We start from the raw sequence: 27,335 nt of genomic DNA, 5'->3' as shown, positions 1-27,335 counted from the left end.
ACTCTTTGGAAGGAAGTCGTCATCACCATGAGCAGCCCACACTTAAGGAGTGGGAAGTTATAAGTTATGCTCCACCTCTGTATTAGTCAGCGTTCTCCAGAGAAATGGAACTGATAGGATATGCATGAGTGTGTGTGTGTGTGGAGAGAGAGAGAAAGAGAGAGAGAGAGAGGGAGGGAGGGAGGGAGAGGGAGAGAGAGACTCATTTTAAAGACTCGGGGCTGGGAAGTCTGAAACCTGGAGGGCAGGCTAGCAGGCTGTAAACTCTGCAAAGAGTTATTTCAGACTTAAGGCAGTACTCCTTCTTCTCAGGGAAACTTCAGTTTTTGCCCTTAAGGCCTTCGACTGATTAGCTAAGACCCATCCATATTTTCAAGGGTATTTTCTTTCCCTTAAAGTTAATCATATCTCCAAAATACATTCAAAGCAACGCGTAGACTGGTGTTTGATCAAACAACTGGACGCCAGAGCCTAGTCAAGTTGACACATAACATTTAACCACACAAGCTTCTTAAGGGTGGAGTATCTACATAAATTATGTGGAATTCTTCTGCTTAGGAGATTTGTCTATTCTCCTCTATTTATTTATTTATTTAATTTATTTATCTATCCAATCATTTATTTATGTCACTATGGACTCATGGATATTTATTCTATACTTTGAGTTATAACCCAATACTATTACTATTACTACTACCTACCATTGTGTTGCTCAAATTGTTTCAGCTTTGGCCATTGGGCTCTCTTTCAGTTGGCTTCTGTGTCTCTTTGACATATCCCCATCATTGTGGGTTTTTTCTTGTGTGGGGCTTTTTTTGAGCACTTCCTTACTTTCTGACACTACAAGATACTCCAGGCTCATATTGTATATTCCCTGCCAAGATCAGAGTCAGTCATTTTTCCAAGAAGCACTGCTTCCCCTTATTATAGAATGGTATTAGAAACCAAGATCTGGGTACTCGGTGTGCTCAATGCTACTGAGGTGTCATTGCTTCTAGGGCTTCGTAGCTGACAGAGCAAGGAAATATGTCTGTATATACTAACCCATGTGTATACACATATCTATAAATATTTCTATATGTATCATCTACATTAAGATACATTAAGCTAAACATGAGTTCAGATTGATGTCTTTGACTCATCCATTACTACATAGATAATTCTAGCCTTTTCTCCTTGCTTGTGTGTAAGCTTCTGAGAGTAAGAAATGTAGCTCCCACAATCGGTCTTCCATTTACTTGGTAGTCCAATTCCAGAATACATGTATAGTGGTATCAAAATAGTTAACCCATAGCCCTGAGGGAAACTACTTTATGAACTAGCATACAGTGCTTATGTATAGTTCCTTTTGCTTTTAATCTTAGATCTCCACTCATTTCAAAGTGACTTAGGTCAGCACTTCCCCCCACCCCCTTCAGTGAGGTTATTTCATACATTTGTAATACAGTTGAACTCTTTTGTTACAGTCTACATTCTATCCTGGCATTCCCTGACATCCTAAATGATTTCTTAAGATTTGCATGCATTAAGGTTTACCCTTTCCACTATAAAATACTGTTGATTTTGACAAATGCATAGTGTCATGTATTCACCATTAGAGTATCACACAGAATAACTTCACCACCCTAACAAATAACCTGTGCTTCACACATTCAACCCTGCTCCCTCCCTAACCCCCTGGCAACCACAGATCTCTTTAGCGTCTCCATAGCTGTACCTTTTTCAAATTGTCATAGAAGTGGAGTCGTGTAGTATGTAGCCTTTTCAGGCTGGCTTCTTTCACTTAGCAATATATATTTACAATTCATCCAAGTTTGGCATGGCTTAATAGCTCATTCCTTTTCCTAGGGAGCTTTTAAAACAAAGCAGATGCACTGGCTCCACTCCCAGAGTCTGACAATTAGTGTGGGGCTTGGGCGCTGGGGTGAGAATGGAGAGTGCTCATCCTTTGCTTCCTCTTTACCTCTGGCACAAGTGTGCACGCACGCACGCACGCACACACACACACACACACACCCCATCAGTTTAAGTCACAGATGGCTGTGCCAATGGCTCGAGGCAGGGGTTTTTATGTCTCTGGTGGTTGGAAAGAGGATGACAGGAGATGACAAGATGTTGAAGACTGGTGGGGTGGGGTCAGGTGAGAAATCTCCAGGATGTTGGTGCTTAAAGACTTGGTTGTCTTGCCAGGTTAAGTCTCTTCTTCCTGGTTCACTGGCGAACAGAGGACATACAACTCTTTTCTTCCTCTCCTGTCCCTAAACAAGCACAAGAGGTTTGGGAATTTTTTAGAGGGGGGATGGCTCTGGTTTTTGTTGGAGGAAGTAGGAGCAAAAATGCTCCCTCCTGTGTTCACCTTAAACCTTATAAGAAAGGCAGTTGTCTCAGAGATTACACACGGCAGGGCAATTCCAGAATTTCACTATAGAAATTGGATTCCAGGCTCTAGGAAAAGAGTAAGATGGAGCCTACAGAGATGGGGGGTGAAGTCAAGGTCTTGTTTACTCAGTCCTGTCCCATAAAGAGAGGGAGAACAACAGTCCAGAAGTTCACTCTTCTCTTGCCACTCACACTGGTTTTTCCATTTTACATCTGGCTGTGTACCAAAAGGCTGGTAGAGGGCAGAGATGTGGAATTTCTGAAACCACTGGGTCTTCCCTGGAGCCCTTGGTATGCAAGTTTTTAAGAGATGTGCATGTGTTAGACACAGATGGATACTCCTAATATCTGAATCTGGAATCCATCTAACCAGAAAGTATGTCCATTCTGAGTTTTAATTTTAAGAGAGTTAAAAAAAAAACTACTAGGGATTTTTTTAAATTCCAGGGAAGAATATTACAGTTAGAATACATTTAGCACACTTTTTTTGTCTTCTACTTCTTCAAATGCTGTATAATGGTAACTGCTGTATAATGATAATGATAACATCATATCTTTATGATGAGGCATTGGTTGATTCTAAAGTGTTTTATGTGCATAAAATATGACTTTTATTTGCATTAGCAGAGATCAAGTGTTTTTGTTATTGCTGATTTTTTACTAATCCTTTATATGTTGGCAATTGGAGTATGCTAGACATGGTTACTTTCAGATAATCTGATGCCAGGAGAATCCAGGGAGCAGTTGGGCTGACAGAACCAAAAAAGACTTATCTATTTTTGAAAATGGATGCAAATGTGTAAGATGAGACCATTTTTCCATGTACCATAAATGATTTCAAAGAATGAAAGCAGCGCTTCCCCTATAGTAGAAGCCATGTAAACTGAGCAGATCTCTGCAAAGTCTATCCTCATTACCCCATAGTAGAGGCCATAGAACGAGGGCATGATGCCAAAATCCATGGAATCTCTAGCCTTGATTCTATTGAGAACAACAGTGAAGGGATGTAAGGATGTGGCATTTGTGGGGATGGGTGAGGGCTGCAGCTTGGAAAGTATTGGGTTGGCCAAAAAGTTCATTTGGATTGGTCAAAAACCCCAAATGAACTTTTTGGCTAACCCAGTATTTCCTGCCATGGTATCTAACAGAGCCTTGGTGGTATTTCCCCCCACTTATTTGTTTAATTTTTTTTTAATGAAAGAATTTAAAATTCTCTCAATTCCATTCAAATTTTACTACTCAGGGCTAAGTGGACAAAGTCATTATTGAGAATGTTTAAAGGCTTCTTAGGACTGCAGTGCTGAGACAAGCCAACTCTAACCAGCAGTTCTCAAGCTTGGCTGCGTGTAGAAAAACCTGGGCAGCTTGTAAAAACCTCCATCCCCAGGCTGCACCCTGGGCCAATTACATCAGGCTTTCTGGGGGTGGGGCCTCGGCAGCAATATTTTTGGAGGCTATCCAGACACCAGGTGATTGCAGTGGTCCACTAACATTAGGAACCTCTTTAATAGTCCAATGATTCTCAGCCCTAATTGTAGATTGGAATCACCTGGGGGAGATTTAAACATATACTGATACACGAACCCACTTTCAGGGGCTCTAATTTAAGTGGCCTGGGGTGAGGTTGGGGCAGAAGCTAGGGTTGAGAATCCCTGCTATCAAACTTAGATTTTACAGAATGCTTTCAAATACTTTATCTTTCCTAAAAATATTTGAGATAGATATTATTATCCCCAATTTACCTTTGAAAAAACGGAGACTTAGAAAAAGTGATTTGCTTAACATGACAATTGGTACAAAATGAAACCAGGAATCAAGCGCAAATTTTGATGCCCTTTGCTGCTATGCCGTGGTTGCCATGTGTTAATAAAAAAAATCTTTTTGCAAGTTGGATCGTATTTCAAATGCACTAGGATTCTCTGTGACAACCCCTATTTCTTTTTTAAAGGTAAATGTTTCTTTAAAAAGTAAATGATTATATCATCTCACACCAGTTAGAATGGGCATCATCAGAAAATCTACAAACAACAAATGCTGGAGAGGGTGTGGAGAAAAGGGAACCCTCATGCACTGTTGGTGGGAATGTAAATTGATACAGCCACTATGGAGAACAGTTTGGAGGTTCCTTAAAAAACTGAAAATAGGACTACCATATGACCCAGCAATCCCACTACTGGGCATATACCCAGAGAAAACCATAATTTAAAAAGACACATGCACCCAAATGTTCATTGCAACACTCTTTACAATAGCCAGGTCATGGAAGCAACCTAAATGCCCATTGACAGAAGAATGGATAAAGAAGATATGTTACATATATACAATGGAATATTACTCAGCCATAAGTAATATTCCATTGGGTCATTTGTAGAGATGTGGATGGACCTAGAGACTGTCATACAGAGTGAAGTAAGTCAGAAAGAGAAAAACAAATATTGTACATTAATGCACATATGTGGAATCTAGAAAAATGGTTCAGATGAACAGTTTTGCAAGGCAGAAATAGAGACACAGATGTAGAGAACAAACGTATGGACACCAAGGGGGGAAAGCGGGGGCGGGGGGGATTGGTGGTGGTGGGATGAATTGGGAGATTGGAATTGACCTATATATACTAATACATATAAAATAGATAACTAATAAGAACCTGCTGTATTAAAAAAAATTCAAAAAGAAAGTAAGTGATTAGCTTCTAATGTAATGTCTGGATCTTAAATCATTGCACTTTTGATGTGCTATCTCTGTAAACAGTCTCAAATACTAGCAATGGATGTAGGTGAGTCTGACTGAGTTGGGAAGGAAGTGGAGAGAGGAGAGGCGTTGGGAAATCTGTCTCTGGAACCTTCTTCTGGCAGTTTTTGTACTCTTAATTTGAGGAGGAAATGGTAAAGGCAGAGAGCTGTGTAGACCTAGAGGGCAGCCATCTTTTGGTAATGCGAACCGGGAATTCCAACACAGCGGGTGGTTTCATCCTTTCAATATTTGAGAATTGGGGCAGTGAGAAAGAATGAAGATGACTTTCCCTCCATACCCAGGGGAGCACGTATTTATAATCTAATTGATAAAAAGTGTAGCAATGAACTCGTGGTTCCACAGAAAAGAATCTTAATACCATAATGCTCAAGAAAAATTAGTAGTGAAAAAAATCGTTCCTTCCCATCTGAAGGGTTAGATTCTTTGAATGCCTCACTATAGGAGAATTCCTGGTTAAGGATCTTAAAATTATATGGATAATAATCTTGGGGCAACTCTATTCCCAAGTAACTTCATAAAAGTCCTTATGAATACTTTTACATTCATTAAAGTAATACAGACAGTATGCTGAAAAAATAAATCCGTGTCTTTCTATAACTTAAACTAATAATAATAGATCTGTACAGTTATTTTCTATCCCTTTCCTGCTAGAGAATGGTAGGAATTCCTGCTCTGAAAGTTTCATGAAATACTTATAAAATCAGATTGCTATGTTGCCATAGGAAGAGCCCTTCTTCCCAGGGCTGGCTCTCCATCTGATTGTCTTCCTTATTTTATTTATTTATTATTATTATTTTTTTAAAGTAGTTTTTAAAATTTATTTTATTTTTGGCTGTGTTGGGTCTTCATTGCTGCACGCAGGCTTTCTCTAGTTGCAGCGAGCTGGGGCTACTCTTCGTTGCGGCGCACGGGCTTCTCATTGCGGTGGCTTCTCTTGTTGCAGAACATAGGCTTTAGGTGTGCAGGCTTCAGTAGTTGTGGCATGTGGGCTCAGTAGTTGTGGCTCGCGGGCTCTAGAGCACAGGCTCAGTAGTTGTGGTGCACAGGCTTAGTTGCTCCACGGCATGTGGGATCTTCCTGGACCAGGGCTCGAACCCTTGTCACCTACATTGACAGGTGGATTCTTAACCACTGCGCCACCAGGGAAGCCCTGTCTTCCTTATTTTATGAGTTAAGAGTTGCTGGCCTCTACCTCTGAATTTCTGTTAAGGTCCTAGAGATTTAGAGTAACTTTGATGTGACAGATCTTCCAGGAAATTTTTCATTTGACATGTTTTCCATGGCTGTGCAGTATGTCTTACATTCCCTTTCTAGGACATAGGTTGATTACACAGCCTCAGCTCTGCCTGTGAGACCCTCACCCATAGCACATCTCAGCAACCATCTTCGCAATGGGAGCATGGTTCTGAGTCATAGATATTATTATCCCAATTTCCTTTATTTCTCCTTAGACTTTCTTGTTTTTTTATCTCTTCACCTCTCTTTCAGTGAAAGTTTCAGTACTCAGTTTCCTCTTTTCCTAACTGCTCCCAGCAAAAGGGATTTCATGGATACCAGAAACAAAATTCTAGAGCAGTGCTGTCCAGTGGAAATATAGATTGGACAAAATTAAAAGTTTTCTTGTAGCCACACTAAAAAGGTAAAAAGAAACACATGAAATAATTTCACCAATACATCCAGAGTACTATCATCTCAGCATATAATCGATAGAAGAATTATTTTCTTATGCTGTCTTTGAAATCCAATGTGTATTTTAGACTTACAGCACCTCTTATGTCATAATTTAAGTGCTCCGTAGCTACATAGGCTAGTGGCTACTGTATTGGATAGCATACTTCTAGAGGTTTTAAGGAAGAAGATCTATAGAAGGAAATGACACTTCAGAATTTTGTGGAAGGGAAATTTGTAGTTCAGTAAGAACTACTTTACCATAAATGTCAGCCTACTTTTTTGTTTGTTTGTTTAAATTTATTTATTTATTTGGCTGCATTGGGTCTTTGTTGCTGCGCGCGGGCTTTTCTCTAGTTGCGGTGATCGGGGGCTACTCTTCATTGCAGTGCGTGGGCTTCTCATTGGGTGGCTTCTCTTGCTGCAGAGCAGGGGCTCTAGGCGTGCAGGCTTCAGTAGTTGTGGCTCACGGTCTCTAGAGTGGAGGCTCTGTAGTTGTGGCGCACAGGCTTAGTTGCTCCGCGGCATGTGGGATCTTCCCGAACCAGGGCTCGAACCCATGTCTCCTGCATTGGCAGGTGGGTTCTTAACCACTGCGCCACCAGGGAAGCCCTGTCAGCGTGCTTTTAATGGTGATCTTTTAAACTTATAGACCACGTATAGATTCTCTTTAAAGCTTATAATTTTTGCAAAACTTTTAAATCTGTGGGTTTTCTCTTCCTTTTCTCCTGGTTTTCCCCAGTGATATCTACGATACCAATGATAGGCCTATAAAAACGTGTGCATGGAAAAGTGTAGGGCCAAACGTGGCTTCCAGAGACAGAGAACTCGACCAGGTGAATGTTATAAGCAAGTGCTTGGAGATATGAATGTCTTAATTGGAGATACTTACTTGAAAAATAAATTGAATCCACACATTGTAAACATGATAGCCAAATAACCCACAGCACCAAATGTACAGCTGACTTTTTGGATGAGAAGAAACCATTTGTAGACCAATCTGTGGAGAAGCATAAAACACGATGTACTATAAAATATTTTACCTTTTTAGAACATTGTTATAAGTCAATTTTTAGTTTCTAAAATACTATTCATTATGCAATATACAGAACATGAGTATATTATATCAGCTAAACCCCGTAATTATCTCGAGTTTTAATACACTATCAACAAGCAGTATATAAACAGTACTATCATGCACATGTGTTTCTGTGTATATGCATATGTAAATTCATTGTGACTTATTTATGTTCCTCATGTAAAAATGGCCTTCAGGACTGGTTATTCTATATGGGACCCTGCCTACCTTCCTCTCCTCCTTTTCTCATTTGACCCTAGGTTAGCTTAGAGTGGTTTTGGCAGGAGTACTTTGGAGGCAAGCAAAAGATGGGAAGAGAAGTCTAGAGGGGAGACCCCTGGGAGTTTCTCTTCCCTCCTGCTGCCCCAGTCCCAGGGCAGGCATCACCAGCCCTCACCCCATCGCCTCTCCACTCAAACAGCACCCCACTCCCCAGTCCTGGAGCAAGAGTGCTTCAGACTTGTTTTTTCTTTTATGTGGATGGGTCCTTTGTGTGTCCCACACTCACCATGATGACTTCTAAGGCCTTTCCCTCTTCCCACAGGGTCCAAGTGGAGAAGGAAGAGTATAGAGAATGAGGGCAAGAGTGGAGATGATCTAGAAGGAGCTGTGTACCCTGTTCATTTCCCTCGTTCCAGGCAGTAAAAGCCCTTAGAAAAACTACAGAAAGGCCACACGGCTGCTTTGTGCCTGAGAGAATGTGGGAAGAGGATGGAGGCACAGCTCCATTCCTGGGACACCGTGGTACAAGGACTCTTCCCACTGGAACAAGAAGAGAGGGTGGAAGGAGGAGGGCTGGGGGCCCCAGGCTTGGTGCCCAGAGATGATAGGGGGTGCTGGCACATTGCACACAAGGGTGAACAATGGCAGGGGGCCCTGTTTGCCCTCAGCCCTTTCCCTCCTCATCCTCTTGAAGCCCCTCTCCTGCATTTCACCCCAAACTTCATTCAGAGTCTCCCTCGAAAGACCTGGCCCCCCCTTTTACCTCTGACCCCTGGAGCCCTGTCCCCAACTCTCACCTTCCCCAACTTCCTCCCTGTTGGAGACATTGCACCAAATGCTTATGTTCTATGGTATTACTGATGCAATGTTTCAGCGTTATTTATTTTTTAAAAATTTTTATTGAAGTATAGTTGACTTATGATATTTTATTAGTTTCAGGTGTACAACATAGTGAGTTGACATTTTTATGCATTACGAAATGATCACTACCATGAGTCTGGTTACCATCTATCACAATACAAAGTTATTACTATATTATCAACTATACAGGCAGACCTCGCTTTATTGCACTTTGCAGATACTGCAGGGTTTTTTTGGTTTGTTTTTACAAATTGAAGGCTTGTGTCAACCCTTTGTCGAGCAAGTCTATATGTGCCATTTTTTCCAGCAGCATTTGCTCACTTTTTGTCTCTGTGTCCCATTTTGGTAGTTCTTGCAAGATTTCAAACTTTATTATTATTATATTTGTTATGATGACCTGTGATCAGTGATCTTTGATGTTACTATTGTCATTGTTTTGGGGCACCACAAACCACACCCATGTAAGATGGCAAACTTAATTGATAAACGCAGTGTGTTCTGACTGTTCCATCAACTGGTCATTCCTCCATCTCTCTCCCTTTCCTCAGCCCTCTCTATTCCTTGAGACACAACAATATTGAAATCAGGCCAATTAATAACCCTACAGTGGTCCCAGTGTTCAAGTGAAAGAAGCCTTGCGTGTCTCTCACTTTAAATCAGAAGCTAGAAATGATTAAGCATAGTGAAGCAGGCATGTCAAAGCAGAAGCAGGCTGAGAGCTAGGCCTCTTGCACCAAACAGCGAGGCAAGTTGTGGATGCAAAGGAAAAGTACTTGAAGGAATTTAAAAGTGCTGCTCCAGTGAACACAGAAATGAAAGTGAAACAGCCTTATTGCTGATGTGGAGAAAGTTTTTTTGGTCTGGATAGAGGATCAAACCAGCCACTACATTCTCTTAAGCCAAAGCCTAATCCAGAGCAAGGCCCTAACTCCCTTCAATTCCCTGAAGCCTGAGAGACGTGAAGAAGCTGCAGAAGAAAAGTTTGAAGCTAGCAGAGGTTGGTTCATAAGATTTAAAGAAAGACGCTAGCTCTGCAGCACAAAAATGCAAGGTGAAGCAGCAAGTGCTATCGCACCAGGAAGCTGCAGCAAGTTATCCAGAAGATCTAGCTAAGATAATTAATGACGGTGGCTGCACTAAACAACGGATTTTCAATGTGGACAAAACAGCTTTCTATTGGAAGATGCCTTCTAGGACTTTCACAGCTAGAGAAGAGAAGTCAATGCCTGGCTTCAAAGCTTCAAAGGACAGGCTGACACTCTTGTTAGGGTTTAATGTAGCTGGTGACTTTAAGTCGAAGACAATGCTCATCTACCATTCTGAAAAATCCTAGGGCCCTGAAGAGTTATGCTCAGTCTATTCTGCCTCTGCTCTATAAATGGAACAACAAAGCCTACATGGCAGCACATCTGATTGCAACAAGGTTTACTGAATACTTAGTACTCCTCAGAAAAAAAGATTCAAAATATTACTGCTCATTGACAACACACCTGGTCACTCAAGAGTTCTGATAGAGATGGACAATGAAATTAATGCTTTTATGCCTACTAATACAATATCCATTCTGCAGCCCATGAATCAAGGACCAATTTCAATTTTCAATTCTTATTTTTTAAGAAGTACATTTCATAAGGCTATAGCTGTCATAAATAGTGATTCCTCTGATGGATCTGGGCAAAGTAAATAAAAAACTTTCTGGAAAGGATTCACCATTCTAAATGCTGTTAAGAATACTTGTGATTCATGGGAACAGGTAAAAATATCAGCATTGACAGGAGTTTGGAAGAAGCTGATTCCAACCCTCATGGATGACTTTGAAGAGTTCAAGACTTCAGTGGAAGAAGGAACTGCAGAGGTGGTGGAGATAGCAAGAGAACTAGAATTCGATGTGGAACTTGAAGATGCGACCAAATTGCTGCAATCTCCTGATAAAATTTGAATAAACGAGGAATTGCTTCATGTGGATGAGCAAAGAAAGTGGTTTCTTTAGATGGAATCTTCTCCTGGTGAAGATGCTGTGAAGACTGTTCAAATGACAGCAAAGGATTTGGAATATTACATAAACTCAGTTGATGAAGCAGCAGCAGGGTGTGAGAGGACTGACTCCAATTTTGAGAGAAGTTTTATGTGGGTAAAATGCTATCAAACAGCACCACATGCTGCAGAGAAATCGTCCATGAAAGAGTCAGTTGATGAGGCAGACTTCACTGTCTTATTTTAAGAAATAGCCACAGCAGCCTCAGCCTTCAGTGGCCACCACCCTGATCAGTCAGCAGCTACCAACATGGAGGCAAGACCCTCCGCCAGCAACAAGAGTACAACTTGCTGAGGGCTCAGATGATGGTTAGCACATTTTAGCAATACATATTTAAAAATTAAGGTATGTACATCGTTTTTTTGAATATATTTCTATCGCACACTTAATAGGCTACAGTATAGTGTAAGCATATATAGTGTAAACTTTTATGTGCACTGGGGAACCAGAAAACTTGTGTGACTCACTCTATTGTGAAATTCACTTTATTGCAGTGGTCTGGAACCCGACGCAAAAGGTATGCCTGTACATTGCATTCCTGTAACTTACTTACTTTATAACGTGAAATTTGTACTTCTTTTTAAAAAAATTATTTAATTTATTTTTAATTTTGGCTGCCTCGGGACATAGCTGTGGCACATGGAATCTTCACTGAGGCATGCAGGATCTTTTGTTGAAGTGCGAGGCCTCTTCATTGTGGTACGTGGGCTTCTCTCTAGTGGCGAGCAGGTTTTCCTCTTCTCTAGTTGTGGTGCGCAGGCTCCAAGGTGTGTGGGATCTGTAGTTGTGGCATGCAGGCTTAGTTGCCTCGAGGTATGTGGGATCTTAGTTCCCCAACCAGGGATCAAACCTGCGTCCCCTGCATTGTAAGATGGATTCTTTACCACTGGACCACCAGGGAAGTCCCAAAGTTTGTACTTCTTAATTCCTTTCACCTATTTCACCCATTCCTCCACTCCCTTCCCCTGTGGCAACCACTAGTTTGTCCTCTGTATCTATGACTCTGTTTGGTTATGTTTTTTCATTTGTTTGTTTGTTTTTACATTCCACATATAAGTAATATATGGTATTTGTCTTTGTCTGACTTTTAAACTTAGTATAACACCCTGTAGGTCCATCCATGTTGTCCAATCAAAATGCAAACTTCAATAATTTCAATGGCTGAGTAATATTCCATTGTGGGTATATACCCTATCTTCTTTATCCATTCAGCTATTGATGGACACCTAGGCTGCTTCCATATATTGGCTATTGTAAATGCTGCCATGAACATGGGGGAGCACACATGTTTTTAAATTAGTGTTTTTGTTTTCTTTGGTTAAATACCCAAAAGAGGAATTGCTGGGTGGTAAGGCAATTGTATTTAAACATTTTTTTAAAGAACCTCCATACTGTTTTCCATAGTGGCTCCACCAGTTTACAGTCCCACCCACAGTGCACAAGGGTTCCCTTTTCTTCACATTCTTGCCAACACTTATTACTTCTTGTCTTTTTGATAATAGCCATTTGATATGTGTGAGATAATATCTCATTATGGTTTTGATTTGCATTTCCCTGATGATTGATGTTGAGCATCTTTTCATGTGCCTGTTGGCCATCTGTATGTCTTCTTTGGAAAAATGTCTATTCATGTCCTTAGCCCACTTTTGAAATGGATTGTTGGTTTTTGATAGAGTTGTATGAGTTCTTTATATATTTGGAGATTAACCCCTTATTGAACATATCATTTGCATATATCTTCTCCCATGCAGTAGGTTACCTTTTCATTTTTAATAGTTTCCATTGCTGTGCAAAAGCTTTTTAGTTTGATGTGGTCCCATTTGTTTATTTTTGCTTTTGTTGTCCTTGCGTGAGGAGACAGATCAAAAAAATATTGCAAAAACTGATGTCAAAGAGCATACTGTCTATGTTTTCTTCTAGGATTTTTATGGTTTCAGGTCTTACATTTAAACCTTCAATCCATTTTGAGTTTATTTTTGTATATAGTGTAAGAAAATGGTCTAGTTTCATTCTTTTACATGTAGCTGTTCAGTTTTCCCAGTGCCATTTACTGAAGAGACTGTCTTTTCGCCATTGTATATTCTTGCCTCCTTTATTGTAGACTAATTGACCATATTAGCATGGGTTTATTTCTGGACTCTCTATTCTGTTCCACTGATCTAAGTGTCTGTTTCTGTGCCAGTACCATACTGTTTTGATTGCTATAGCTTTGTAGTATGGTTTGAAATCAGGGAGTGTGATACCTCCAGCTCAGTTCTTCTTTCTCAAGATTGTTTTGGCCATTTGGGGTCTTTTGTGATTCCATACAAATTCTAGGACTGTTTGTGAAAAATGCCATTGGTATTTTAATAGGAATTGCATTGAATCTGTAGATTGCCTTGGGTAGTATGGATATTTAAACAATATTAATTCTTCCAATCCATAAGCCCAGTATATCTCTCTATTTGTGTCATCTTCAATTTCTCTTATCAGTGTCTTACAATTTTCTGACTACAGGTCTTTTACCTCCTTAGGTAGGTTATTCCTAGGTATTTTATTCTTTTTGATGCTATGATAAGTGGGATTGTTTCCTTAATTTCTATATCTGATAGTTCATTGTTAGTGTATAGAAATGCAACAGATTTCTTTGTATTAATTTTATATCCTGCAACTTTACCAAATTCATTAATGAGCTCTAGTATTTTTCTGGTGACATCTTTAGGATTTTCTATGTATAGTATCATGTCATCTGCAAACAGTGACAGTTTTACCTCTTCCTTTCAAATTTAGATTCCTTTTATTTCTTTTACTCCTCTGATTGCTGTGGCTAGGACTTCCAAAACTATCAATATGTTGAATAAAAGTGATGAGATTGGACATCCTTGTCTTGTTCCTGATCTTAGAGGAGAAGTGTCCAGATTATCACTGTTGAGTATGATGTTAGCTGTGGGTTTGTCATAAATGGAATTTAGTATGTTGATGTATGTTCCCTCTATACCCACTTTGTTGAGAGTTTTTTTTATCATAAATCAATGTTGAATTTTGTCAAATGCCTTTTCTGAACCCATTGAGATGATCATGTGATTTTTATCCTTTGTTTTGTTAATGTGGTCTATCATGTTGATTAATCTGTGGATGCTGAACTGTCCTTGCATCCCTGGAATAAATCCCACTTGATCATGGTGTATGATCCTTTTAATGTGTTGTTGAATTTGGTTTCCTAATATTTTTTGAAGATATTTGCATCTATGATCATCAAGGATATCGGCCTGTAATTTTCTTTTTTGGTAGTGTTTTTGTCTGGTTTTGGTATCAGGGTATTACTAGCCTTGTAGATTGAGTTTGAGAGTGTTCCTTCCTCTTTAATTTTTTGGAATAGTTTGAGAAGGATTAGTATTAACTCTTCTTTAAATGTTTGGTAGAACTCCCTGTGAAGCATCTGGTCCTGGACTTTTGTTTGTTGGAAGTTTTTGATTACTGATTCAATTTCATTACTAGTAATTGGTCTTTTCAGATTTTCTATTTCATCCTGATTCAGTCTTGGAAGATTGTATTTTTCTAGCAATTTATCCATTTTTTCTAGGTTGTGTAATTTGTTGGCAGATAATTGTTCATAGTAGTCTCTTATGATTGTTTGTATGTTTGTGATATTGGTTGTAATTTCTCCTATTTCACTTCTGATTTTATTTACTTGGGCCCTCTCCTTTTTTCTCAATGAGACTGGCTAAAGGTTCATCAGTTTTGTTTATCTTTTCAAAGAAACAGCTCTTAGTTTCATTGATCTTTTTAATTTTTTTCAAGTCTCTATTTCATTTATTTCCACTTTGATCTTTATTATTTCCATTCTTCTACTAACTTTGGGCTTTGTATAGTCTTCTTTTTCTAGTTCCTTTTAGTTGTAAATTTAGGTTGTTTATTTGAGATTTTTCTTGTTTCTTGAGGTTCGCCTGTATTGCTATGAACTTCCCTCTTAAAACTGATTCGCTGCATCCCATAGATTTTGGATCTTTGTGTTTCCATTTTCATTTGTCTTGAGGTGTTTTATGATTTCCTTTTTATTTCTTTGTTCACCCATTGGTCGTTTAGTAGCAAGTTGTTTAGTATCCATGTGTTTATATTTTTTCCAGTTTTTTTCTTGTAATTGATTTCTACTTTTATACTGTTGTGATCAGGAAAAACACTTGATATGATTTTGATCTTCTTAAATTTATTGACACTTGTTTGACACATGGCCTAGCATGTTATCTACCCTGGAGAATGTTCCATGTGCACTTGAAAAGAATGTGTATTCTGCAGTTTCTGGATGCAGTGTTCTATATATATCTATTAAGTTCATCTGATCTAATCATTTAAGGTCAGTGTTTCCTTACTGATTTTCTATCTGGCTGATCTATCCATTGATATAAGTGGAACAGTAAAATCCCTTGCTCTTACTGTACTGCTGTCGATTTCTCCCTTTATGTCTGTTAATATTTGTTATATTGTATTTAGGTCCTCCTAATGTTGGGTGCATAAATATTCACAGATATATCCTTTTCTTGGACTGACCCCTTTATAATTTTGTAATGCCTTTCTTTGTCTTTTGTTTTAGTCTTTGTTTTAAAGTCTATTTTGTCTGATATGAGTATTGCTACCCTAGCTTTCTTTTAGTTTCCATTTGCATGGAATATCTTTTCCCATCCTTTCACTTTAAGTCAGTGTGTGTTTTTAGATCTGATGTGAAGCCAACATATAAATGGGTTTGGGTTTTTTTTTTTAATCCATTCACCCACCCTATGTCCTTTGATTGGAGCATTTAGTCCATTTACATTTAAAGTTCTTATGATAAGTATGTACTTATTGCCATTTTGTTAATTGTTTTTTGGTCATTTTTGTAGTTCTCTGTTCCTTTCTCCTTCTTTTAGTCTCTTCCCCTGTGGTTTGATGATTTTCTTTAGTGTTAGGTTAGAGTTCTTTTCACTTTATTTTTTGGTATTTTTATTGTGGGTTTTTGGTTTGTGGTTCATGAGTTTCATATACATGTAACTATATATATATGTGTGTGTGTGTGTGTGTGTGTGTGTGTGTGTGTGTGTGTGTGTGTGTGTGTGTGTTTTGAGCTGATGGTCACTTATTTGAATACATTCTAGAAGTACTACATTTTTACTCCCCTCCAGCCCATGTTTTATGGGTTTGGCATCAAATTTTATATCATTTCACTTTGTGTCTCCCTTAACTACTTATTGTAGCTATAGTTTATTTTACAAATTTTGTCCTTTAACCTTCATACTACTGGTGGTTGCTCCACTGCCTTCACTATCTATTTGCCTTTACCAGTGAATTTCTTTTCTTTCACGTATTTTCTTATGTCTAGTTATGGCTATTTGTTTTCCACTTAAAGGAAACCCATCAACATTTCTTGTAAGGCTGGTTTAGTGGTGATGAACTCTTAGTTTTTGCTTACCTGGGAACCTCTATTTCTCCTTCAATTCTGAATGATAACCTTTCTGGGAAGAGTATTCTTGGTTGTAATTTTTTTTTTCCTTTTAGCACTTTAAATATATCCTGCCCTCTCTTTTGGCTTGTAAAGTTTCTGCTGAAAAATTGGAGGTTTCCTTGTATGTCACTTATTTTTTCTTGCTGCCTTTAAAATATTCTCTTTATCTTTAACTTTTGCCATTTCAATTATGACATGTGTTGATGTGGATCATTTTGGGTTCATTATGTTTAGAATTCTCTGTGCTTCCTGGATCTGCATATCTGTTTCATTTTCCAGATTAGGGAATTTTTCAGTCATTATTTCTTCAAACAAATTTTCTGTCCCTTTCTCCCTCTCTTCTCCTTCTCGGACTCCTGTAATGTGAATGTTAGTATACTTGATGCTGTCCCAGAGGTCCCTTAATATATCCTCATTTTTTAAAATTCTTTTTTCTTTTTGTTGTTCTGATTGGGTGATTTCCACTATTCTGTCTTCCAGGTCACCGATCCATTCTTCTGTATCATCTAATCTGCTGTTGATTCCCTCTAGTGTATTTTTCATTTCAGTTTTTGTATTCTTCAGCTCTGATTGGTTCTCTTCCTAACTATATGTTGAAGTTCTCACTGTGTTCCTCCATTCTTTTCCCAAGATCTGTGAGCATCTTTATGACCATTAACTGAACTCTTTATCAGGTAAATTACTTATCTCTGTTTCATTAGTTTTTTTTTTTTTTTCTGGAATTTTATCTTGTTCTGTTCTTTCAAATTCCTTTGTCTCATCATTTGTTTGGCCTTTTGTATTTGTTTCTAAGAATTAGGTGTAATAGTTACCTCCCAGTCTTGAAGGAGGTGGCCTTGTGCAGCAGCACCCCTGTGTGGACTGTGTGTGCTGGAAAGCTTTGGCAGGCTGGCTAGGGCTGGAGTGGACATGGGCTGGGGATTTCCTAGGGCATGCTGGGGCTGGGCTGCCTAGGCAGGATGGCTGGAGTGGGTGTGGGCTGGGGCCATTGCTATTTTAAAAGATACTGTGCTTCACTGAGTTCTGGTTAGAAGGGACCTTATGAAATATGATTTAAATGGGGGTTTGTGGGCTTACCTGATAAATGATTTGTCATTTAAATTATTTCTATGATGAAATGCTTTCTCCACTTCAAGCAAGTGACATACAAGAGTTATCTAGACAGCACCTTCTCCTATAGGTGTAATCCTGCCTCATCAGAGGGGTCAACAATGGAGAGTTACTTGGAGCAGGAAACTCACATGGGCTGCACAAGGTGTCTTAAATCATTATGAGGCTGTCATCTCCAAAGGGAGCCAGAAAGGGCTTTTGTGGTCTTTTTGCCACAGTGACTCCTTGGGCCATCAGTCCTTATGACTTGCCAGTGTTGAGCACTGTGGAGCATTGTTCAGTGCATCGAGATAAAGGCAGAAGTTAATGTTGCCAAAAAGGGTGATGATGGGAAAAGTGGGAAAAGTGGCAGCTCTGAGAGGATATCCCCTCCAACCCTCACAACATTGGCAGCACCAGAGTGGGCTTCCCTGAACTCCACATGTACTTTCTGCCCATCTCAAGGTTGTACCAGCATTAGAGGTGTGTCTGATTAATAACTGTTTAAACTGCAGGCTTTCTCTGTGCAAAGCAGCTGGTTGATATAATTAAGCCACAGCATGTTCTTGGGGCAGAGGCTTTGCATTCCAGTAGTCCGTGGCTTGATTCTGGGCTCCCTGGCTTACTACCTGTGGGACCTTGGCCACCCTATTTAGCATTTCTGAACTGTGATTGCCTCATTTATGAAGTGAGGAGGGTAGCACCAGATCCTAAAGCAGTCCCGAAGATTATGTGAGAAAATGTGGTAACTCAATATGTCATATTGTTGTTATGGTTGTGTTATGTTTTCCAAATGTACCCCTCCATCTCCCCACCCAAATCTTCCTGCTTATTGGCGGTATGAGTTTGTAAAGCCCAGAACTTCCTTGCTACTCAGATTACACTGGACACAGATATGCTAGATTAGAAATTGTGTTGGTGTCAGAGCAGCCTCCACAAAGGGAAGCTTGGCCTTAAGTTGGAGTTCATGTGATCGAGCCCAGCTCTTTGTGGCTGGCCTGTGACCTGTTTTTGAGCCTGAATATTGCTTGACAGGCAACCCAACTATAGTAGAGAGGAAACCCACTTCCCTTTCTCTGTTCTCTTTTCCACAGAGAAGCCCTGGTATACTCTGGGAGCGGAACAGCCGGTTTTTAAATGGTGTTGGTACTGGAGACTCTTCTTGGGTTTGCCTTCTTCACCGTGCCAATTTGTTCCAATCAGCTTTCCTCGTTTGTCATGAAATCCTCCACTTCCAACTGGAACATAGCTAATATGGGACTTACCTATAATATGATGAATAAGCAATGATCCATAAAGATCCTCAGGGTGTACTACCTCTCATGAACTGGAGCTTCTTTATCCAGGAAGAAATGGGGCCTTAATGAGCCTCTCCCATTGTTGTCTTTTAAGATGTCAGTGGAGCATCTTGGCTCTCAGACTGTGTCAGGTCTCGGAGCTGAGCAGCCCGAAGAAGCTGGAGTGGGAGCACAGTGAACATGAGCAGCAGACAGCATGGGCCCTGGCCATCTGAGATATAGGAGCTGTGAAGTGCCATGAGGCCGCATTTGGGTACTTTTGGTATTGGAGTTCCTCTTCATGTGCACAGAAATACAGCATTTAGCTCAGGTAATTCATTATACAGTAGAAAAGTGAACATTCTCATTGAAATAGAATATGGATTATGTTCAGGGGATGAAAACAAGTAAATTTCAATTCATCCAAAACTTAGATCCCTTTCACAAGTTTTAAACAACTTATATTTTGTAAGAAGGAGAAAGGATACCATATGTCCATTTACTGATGGATAAACCAGGCCCTACAAAGGCTGTGTAAAACTCCAAACTGGCCAATTTAGAAGGTCTCTTAATACCACCCTAAAGCTCTTCCCCAAATGGGATTAAATTAAGATACTCATAAACCAAAATTCATTTATTTGAATTTCAATCTTTATCTTTACATTTATTTATCTGGTTTCTCTCACTGAATATATTTTCCTTCTCCAAAGTAGAAGAAAAAATTGATATTTATCTCTCCTACTTTTCTAGAGGATTAAAAAAGTATACATGAATGGCTAAAAAATCATAAAAATATTTCATAGAAACTTATGATTTATTCTCCTACACAGATCAAAATTTGACATTGCCTTATTATCATTGAACACTACACATTTTCTCTTCATCTCATCAGTTTTATCTGGATTGGATTCAGATCTTGTTCAGAACAAGAACACAGAGAGCAAGAACAAACTTGTGGACACATTATGAGTTTATAAGCCCTTTGGAAAGTTTTGTGAATGATCTGATGGAATTATATACATTTCAAGAGGTTGGCAATGGGAATTAAAGTGAGCACTGGAATATTAAACTTCATTTGTTATGAGAGTAATAGCTTGTCCATTACTCATGATTTATCAGACATGAAATACATACATAGTTGTTAGAAGTACAAACTTCCAACTCTTGCTTTATGATAAAATGTATGTGATGTGACTTAGCATGGGATCCAATAAAATGCTGAGGAAAAAGTCAACATGCAAATAGTGCTCTAAAAAATTTAAACAATAGTTTCACTTCTCTTTCTCCAGGCCTTCACTAGCTGATGTCTAAAATAATAAATTTCACAGACATGTTGGAATACCATTAAATATGAATGTGAATGCACAGCAGTAGAGCAAATCTCCAGTTTTGCTACAAAGGGTCAAAGAGGTGTAACACCCTCCTCCGCATCAGGAAAATGGATATTAAATATACTTTCTAATGGTTAAAATTAAGGGTGTGGTGGAGAAAGAATGAATGGAATACATACTGTGGTGTTCTCCCTGAGAAGGGTTTTCGGGTAGCGCTGCAGAGGATGTAGCTGGTAATAAATGAGAACATTCCCCACATAGACAGAAATCACCACCAGTAAAGTTTTTTTTTTTTAACATCTTTATTGGAGTATAATTGCTTTACAATTGTGTGTTAGTTTCTGCTTTATAACAAAGTGAATCAGTTATACATATACATATGTTCCCATATCTCTTCCCTCTTGCATCTCCCTCCCTTCCACCTTCCCTAACCCACCCCTCTGGGTGGTCACAAACCACCTAGCTTATCTCCCTGTGCTATGCAGCTACTTCCCACTAGCTATCTATTTTAAGTTTGGTAGTGTATATATGTCCATGCCACTCTCTCACTTTGTCACAGCTTACCCTTCCCCCTCCCCATATCCTCAAGTCCATTCTCTAGTAGGTCTGAGACTTTATTCCCACCTTACCCCTAGGTTCTTCATGACCTTTTTTTTTCTTAGATTCCATATATGTGTGTTAGCATATGGTATTTGTTTTTCACTTTCTGACTTCACTCTGTATGACAGACTCTATGTCCATCCACCTCACTACAAATAACTAAATTTCGTTTCTTTTAATGGCTGAGTAATATTCCATTGTATATATGTGCCACATCTTCTTTATCCATTCATCTGTTGATGGTAGATTGCTCCCATGTCCTGGCTATTTCAAATAGAGCTGCAATGAACATTTTGGGACATGACTCTTTTTGAATTCTGGTTTCCTCAGGGGATACGCCCAGTAGTGAGATTGCTGGGTCGTATGGTAGTTCTATTTGTAGTATTTTAAGGAACCTCCATACTGTTCTCCATAGTGGCTGTACCAATTCACATTCCCACCAACAGTGCAAGAGTGTTCCCTTTACTCCACACTCTCTCCAGCATTTATTGTTTCTAGATTTTTTGATGATAGCCCTTCTGACTGGTGTGAGATGAGATCTCATTGTAGTTTTGATTTGCATTTCTCTCATGATTAATGATGTTGAACATTCTTTCATGTGTTTGTTGGCAATCTGTATATCTTTGGAGAAATGTCTATTTAGGTCTTCTGCCCATTTTTGGATTGGGTTGTTTGTTTTTCTGTTATTGATCTGCATGAGCTACTTATAAATTTTGGAGATTAATCCTTTGTCAGTTGCTTCATTTGCAAATATTTTCTCCCATTCTGAGGGCTGTCTTCTGGTCTTGTTTATGGTTTAATTTGCTGTGCAAAAGCTTTGAAGTTTCATTAGGTACCATTTGTTTATTTTTGTTTTTATTTCCATTTCTCTAGGAGGTGGGTCAAAAAGGATTTTGCTGTGATTTATGTCATATAGTGTTCTACCTATGTTTTCCTCTAAGAGTTTGATAGGGTCTGTCTTACACTTAGGTCTCTGATCTATTTTGAGTTTATTTTTGTGTATGGTGTTAAGGAGTGTTCTAATTTCATAGTTTTACATGTACCTGTCCAGCTTTCCCAGCACCACTTATTGAAGAGGCTGTCTTTTCTCCACTGTGTATTCTTGCCTCCTTTATCAAAGATAAGGTGACCATATGTGCATGGGTTTATCTCTGGGCTTTCTATATTGTTCAATTGATCTATATTTCTGTTTTTGTGCCAGTACCCTACTGTCTAGATTACTGTAGTTTTGTAGTATAGTCTGAAGTGCAGGAGCCTGATTCCTCCAGCTCCGTTTTTCTTTCTCAAGGTTGCTTTGGCTATTCGGGGTCTTTTGTGTTTCCATACAAATGGTGAAATTTTTTGTTCTAGTTCTGTGAAAAATGCCAGTGGGAGTTTGTTAGGGATTGCATTGAATCTGCAGATTGCTTTGGGTAGTAGAGTCATTTTCACAATGTTGATTCTTCCAATCCATGAACATGGTATATCTCTCCATCTATTTGTATCATCTATAATTTCTTTCATCAGTGTCTTATAATTTTCTGTATACAGGTCTTTGTCTCCTTAGGTAGGTTTATTCCTAGATATTTTATTCTTTTTGTTGCAATGGTAAATGGGAGTGTTTTCTTAATTCCACTTTCAGATTTTTCATCATTAGCGTATAGGAATATAAGAGATTTCTGTGCATTAATTTTGTATCCTGCTACTTTACCAAATTCATTGATTAGCTCTAGTAGTTTTCTGGTAACATCTTTAGGATTCTCTATGTATAACATCATGTTATCTGCCAACAGTGACAACTTTACTTCTTTTCCAATTTGGATTCCTTTTATTTCTTTTTCTTCTCTGATTGCTGTGGCTAAAACTTCCAAAACTACATTGAATAAGCGTGGTGAGAGTGGGCAACCTTGTCTTGTTCCTGATCTTAGTGGGAATTGTTTCAGTTTTTCACCATTGAGAACAATGTTGGCTGTGGGTTTGTCATATATGGCCTTTATTAGGTTGAGGAAAGTTCCCTCTGTGCCTACTTTCTGCAGGGTTTTTATCATAATTGGGTGTTGAATTTTGTTGAAAGCTTTCTCTGCATCTATTGAGATGATCATATGTTTTTCCTCCTTCAATTTGTTAATATGGTGTATCACACTGATTGATTTGCATATATTGAAGAATCCTTGCATTCCTGGAATAAACCCCACTTGATCATGGTGTATGATCCTTTTAATGTGCTGTTGGATTCTGTTTGCTAGTATTTTGTTGAGGAATTTTGCATCTACGTTCATCAGTGATATTAGCCTGTAGTTTTCTTTCTTTGTGATATCTTTGTCTGGTTTTAGTATCAGAGTGATGGTGGCCTCGTAGAATGAGTTTGGGAGTGTTCCTCCCTCTGCTGTATTTTGGAAGAGTTTGAGAAGGATAGGTGTTAGCTCTTCTCTAAATGTTTGATAGAATTCGCCTGTGAAGCCATCTGGTCCTGGGCTTTTGTTTGTTGGAAGATTTTTAATCACAGTTTCAATTTCAGTGCTTGTGATATGTCTGTTCATAGTTTCTATTTCTTCCTGGTTCAGTCTTGGAAGGTTGTGCATTTCTAAGAATTTGTCCATTTCTTCCAGGTTGTCCATTTTATTGACATAGAGTTGCTTGTGGTAATCTCTCATGATCCTTTGTATTTCTGCAGTGTCAGTTGTTACTTCTCCTTTTTCATTTCTAATTCTATTGATTTGAGTCTTCTCCCTTTTTTTTCTTGATGAGTCTGGCTAATGGTTTATCAGTTTTATTTATCTTCTCAAAGAACAAGCTTTTAGTTTTATTGATCTTTGCTATCATTTCCTTCATTTTGTTTTCATTTATTTCTGATCTGATCTTTATGATTTCTTCCCTTCTGCTAACTTTGGGGTTTTTTTGTTCTTCTTTCTCTAATTACTTTAGGTGCAAGGTCAGGTTGTTTATTTGAGATGTTTCCTGTTTCTTAAGGTAGGATTGTATAGCTATACACTTCCCTCTTAGAGCTGCTTTTGCTGCATCCAATAGGTTTTGGGTCGTCATGTCTCCATTGTCATTTATTTCTAGGTATTTTTTGATTTCCTCTTTGATTTCTTCAGTGATCACTTCGTTATTAAGTAGTGTATTGTTTAGCCTCCATGTGTTTGTATTTTTTACAGATATTTTTTCCTGTAATTGATAGCATTGTGGTCAGATAAGATGCTTGATAAGATTTCAATTTTCTTAAATTTACCAAGGCTAGATTTGTGGCCCATGATATGATCTATCCTGGTGAATGTTCCATGAGCACTTGAGAAGAATGTGTATTCTGTTGTTTTTGGATGGAATGTCCTATGAATATCAATTAAGTCCATCTTGTTTAATGTATCATTTAAAGCTTGTGTTTCCTTATTTATTTTCATTTTGGATGATCTGTCCATTGGTGAAAGTGGGTTGTTAAAGTCCCCTACTATGAATGTGTTACTGTCGCTTTCCCCTTTTATGGCTGCTTGCATTTGTCTTATGTATTGAGGTGCTCCTATGTTGGGTGCATAAATATTTACAATTGTTATATCTTTTTCTTGGATTGATCCCTTGATCATTATGTAGTGTCCTTCTTTGTCTCTTGTAATAGTCTTTGTTTTAAAGTCTATATTGTCTGCGATGAGAATTGCTACTCCAGCTTTCTTCTGATTTCCACTTGCATGGAATATCTTTTTCCATCCCCACACTTTCAGTCTGTATTTGTCCCTGGGTCTGAAGTGGGTCTCTTGTAGACAGCATATATAAGGGTCTTGTTTCTATATCCATTCAGCCAGTCTTTTGGTGGGAGCATTTAATCCATTTACATTTAAGGTAATTATTGATATATATGTTACTATTCCCATTTTCTTAATTGTTTTGGGTTTGTTATTGTGGGTCTTTTCCTTCTCTTGTGTTTCCTGCCTAGAGAAGTTCCTTTAGCATTTGTTGTAAAGCTGGTTTGGTGGTGCTGAACTCTCTCAGCTTTTGCTTGTCTGTAAAGGTTTTAATTTCTCCATCAAATCTGAATGAGATCCTTGCTGGTTAGAGTGATCTTTGTTGTAGGTTTTTCTCCTTCATCACTTTAAATATGTCCTGCCATTCCCTTCTGGCTTGTAGAGTTTCTGCTGAAAGATCAGCTGTTAACCTTATGGGGATTCCTTTGTGTGTTATTTGTTGTTTTTCCCTTGCTGCTTTTAATATGTTTTCTTTGTATTTAATTTTTGATAGTTTGATTAATATGTATCTTGGTGTGTTTCTCCTTGGATTTATCCTGTATGGGACTTTATGTGCTTCCTAGACTTGATTAACTATTTCCTTTCCCATATTTGGGAAGTTTTCAACTATAATCTCTTCAAATGTTTTCTCAGTCCTTTTCTTTTTCTCTTCTTCTTCTGAGACCCGTATAATTCGAATGTTGGTGAGTTTAATGTTGTCCCAGAGGTGTCTGAGACTGTCCTCATTTCTTTTCATTCTTTTTTCTTTATTCTGCTCTGCAGTAGCTATTTCCACTATTTTATCTTCCAGGTGACTTATCTGTCCTTCTGCCTCAGTTATACTGCTATTGATCCCTTCTAGAGTATTTTTAATTTCATTCATTGTGTTATTCACCATTGCTTGTTTCCTCTTTAGTTCTTCTAGGTCCTTGTTAAGTGTTTCTTGAATTTTCTCTTTTCTATTTCCAAGATTTTGGATCATCTTTACTATCATTATTCTGAAGTATTTTTCAGGTAGACTGCCTATTTCCTCTTCATTTATTAGGTCTGGTGGATTTTTATCTTGCTCCTTCATCTGCTATGTGTTTTTCTGTCTTTTCATTTTGCTTATCTTACTGTATTGGGGGTCTCCTTTTTGCAGGCTGAAGGTTCGTAGTTCCCGTTGTTTTTGGTTTCTGTCCCCAGTGGCTAAGGTTGGTTCAGTGGGTTGTGTAGGTTTCCTGGTGGAGGGGACTAGTGCCTATGTTCTGGTGGATGAGGCTGGATCTTGTCTTTCTGGTGGGCAGGTCCACATCTGGTGGTGTATTTTGGGGTGTCTCTGGCCTTTTTATGATTTTAGGCATCCTCTCTGCTAATGGATGGGGCTCTGTTCCCGTCTTGCTAGTTGTTTGGCATAGGGTGTCCAGCACTGTAGCTTGCTGGTGGTTGAGTGAAGCTGGGTGTTTGTGTTGAGATGGAGATCTCTGGGAGATTTTTGCCATTTGATATTATGTGGAGCTGGGAGGTCTCTTGTGGACCAGTGTCCTGAAGTTGGCTCTCCCACCTCAGAGGCACAGCCCTGATGTTCGGCTGGAGCACCAAGAGACTGTCCTCCACATGGCTTTTGGGAGGTCTGCGGTCTTCTGCCAGTGTTCAGTGGGTGTTCTATAAGAGCAGTTCCACGTGTAGATGTATTTCTGATGGATCTGTGGGGAGGAAGTTTATCTCTGCATCCTACTCTTCCACATCTTCTCCTGTCTCCACCACCAGTGAAGTTTTATTGTGAAAAACTAAGGGACAACCCACATCTGCAACAGGGTCACCAGCTGTCAGAGAGATAAACAGAAAGGCTCCTTCAGTGACTGAGGGCCAGATGGCACCTCTACTATTACACGATTCAGAAGCTACTCTGGGGCAGGGGGAAGCCACCTTCACCATCCTGTCTGGAACATGCACCTGGCTCACCACCCACCTGCAAGCTGCTCTGTACATGTGCAGCTATGGAAGGCACAGTTATTTGAACATTAGGATGGGAAATAATCCAAAATATGCATCTTCTGTCACCTCCTTCTACAGATATTTCAGATGAAAGGAACTTTAGGGTGCAACAGTTATGTGATTTTGGACAAATGAGCTGCACTTTAGTGGTAAAATCGGGGGACACAATGTCTGCTTCCCCTGTGTTGACTGAGGTGGGGAACAAAGGAGATCACAGCTGGGAAAGTGCTCTGGAAGCAGTACTGAGCTACAGGGAGCCGAACGGCTGTTGTTACTATGACAGCACATATACAAATGCACTGCGATGGCAAAGGAGGGAGTGGTGTCAATGCAGCAGCGTCTGGGACTCTCCTGCCTGCTGTCCCACTGTGCTCTGCAGGGCTACTCTCGCATCCCCACTGTTTGGTTATCTTGTCCCTGATGATTGGATCTTCAACCCACCATATTTCTTCTTGTCTTTTCTCTTCAGTTATTGGTGCCCTGTCCAGGCAGCCCCAGATGTGGATCAGACTCTTTCGTGTCCCTCTGTGTGTAACCCCTTTGTGGCCTATACCACTGACCTGAGTCCAAGTAGCCTTCAGAGGGTCCTTTAAGTTTTCTGGCCTCAGTCCCACTTGGCCGGAAGAGGATAGACTGTGCTGATGAGCTGTCGGGTCAATGACTTGTTATGGTTACCATAGTGACACTCTTACTCTATAGATCAGGCCTAATGCCAGCTACTCACCTCCTTATAAAAACCACAATAGCAATAACCTTTGATCTTTTATTTTTTATCACATTCAGACTAACCACCTATATATGCTCAGCACCAATATACGAGGAGGCTGGCAAAGAGGTTTTGTCTCAGGTGTAGACTTTAATATGTAGTGGCACCTGGCAATACTCTGTTGAAGGAGATTATGAGATCGGGTCTT

At 39.2% G+C, this 27,335-nt stretch overlaps 1 protein-coding gene across 1 annotated transcript in view; it reads right to left on the bottom strand.

Moving 5' to 3' along the window:
- The window catches only part of RNF175 (ring finger protein 175), a gene marked incomplete at both ends in the record, with an annotated part of 76,763 nt that overhangs the window by 16,083 nt on the left and 33,345 nt on the right, over positions 1-27,335 (bottom strand). The window contains 5 exon segments of the mRNA XM_079919883.1: positions 3,240-3,360; positions 7,694-7,801; positions 20,329-20,418; positions 26,170-26,213; positions 26,217-26,249. Coding sequence (XP_079776009.1) covers positions 3,240-3,360; positions 7,694-7,801; positions 20,329-20,418; positions 26,170-26,213; positions 26,217-26,249 — 396 coding nt within the window.

Source organism: Stenella coeruleoalba (genome assembly GCF_951394435.1).
Source record: "Stenella coeruleoalba genome assembly, chromosome: 4".
In the NCBI taxonomy this organism is placed as follows: domain Eukaryota; kingdom Metazoa; phylum Chordata; class Mammalia; order Artiodactyla; family Delphinidae; genus Stenella; species Stenella coeruleoalba.
The sequence above is the reverse complement of the archived record's forward strand: the minus strand, read 5'-3'. Positions and strand labels throughout refer to the sequence as shown.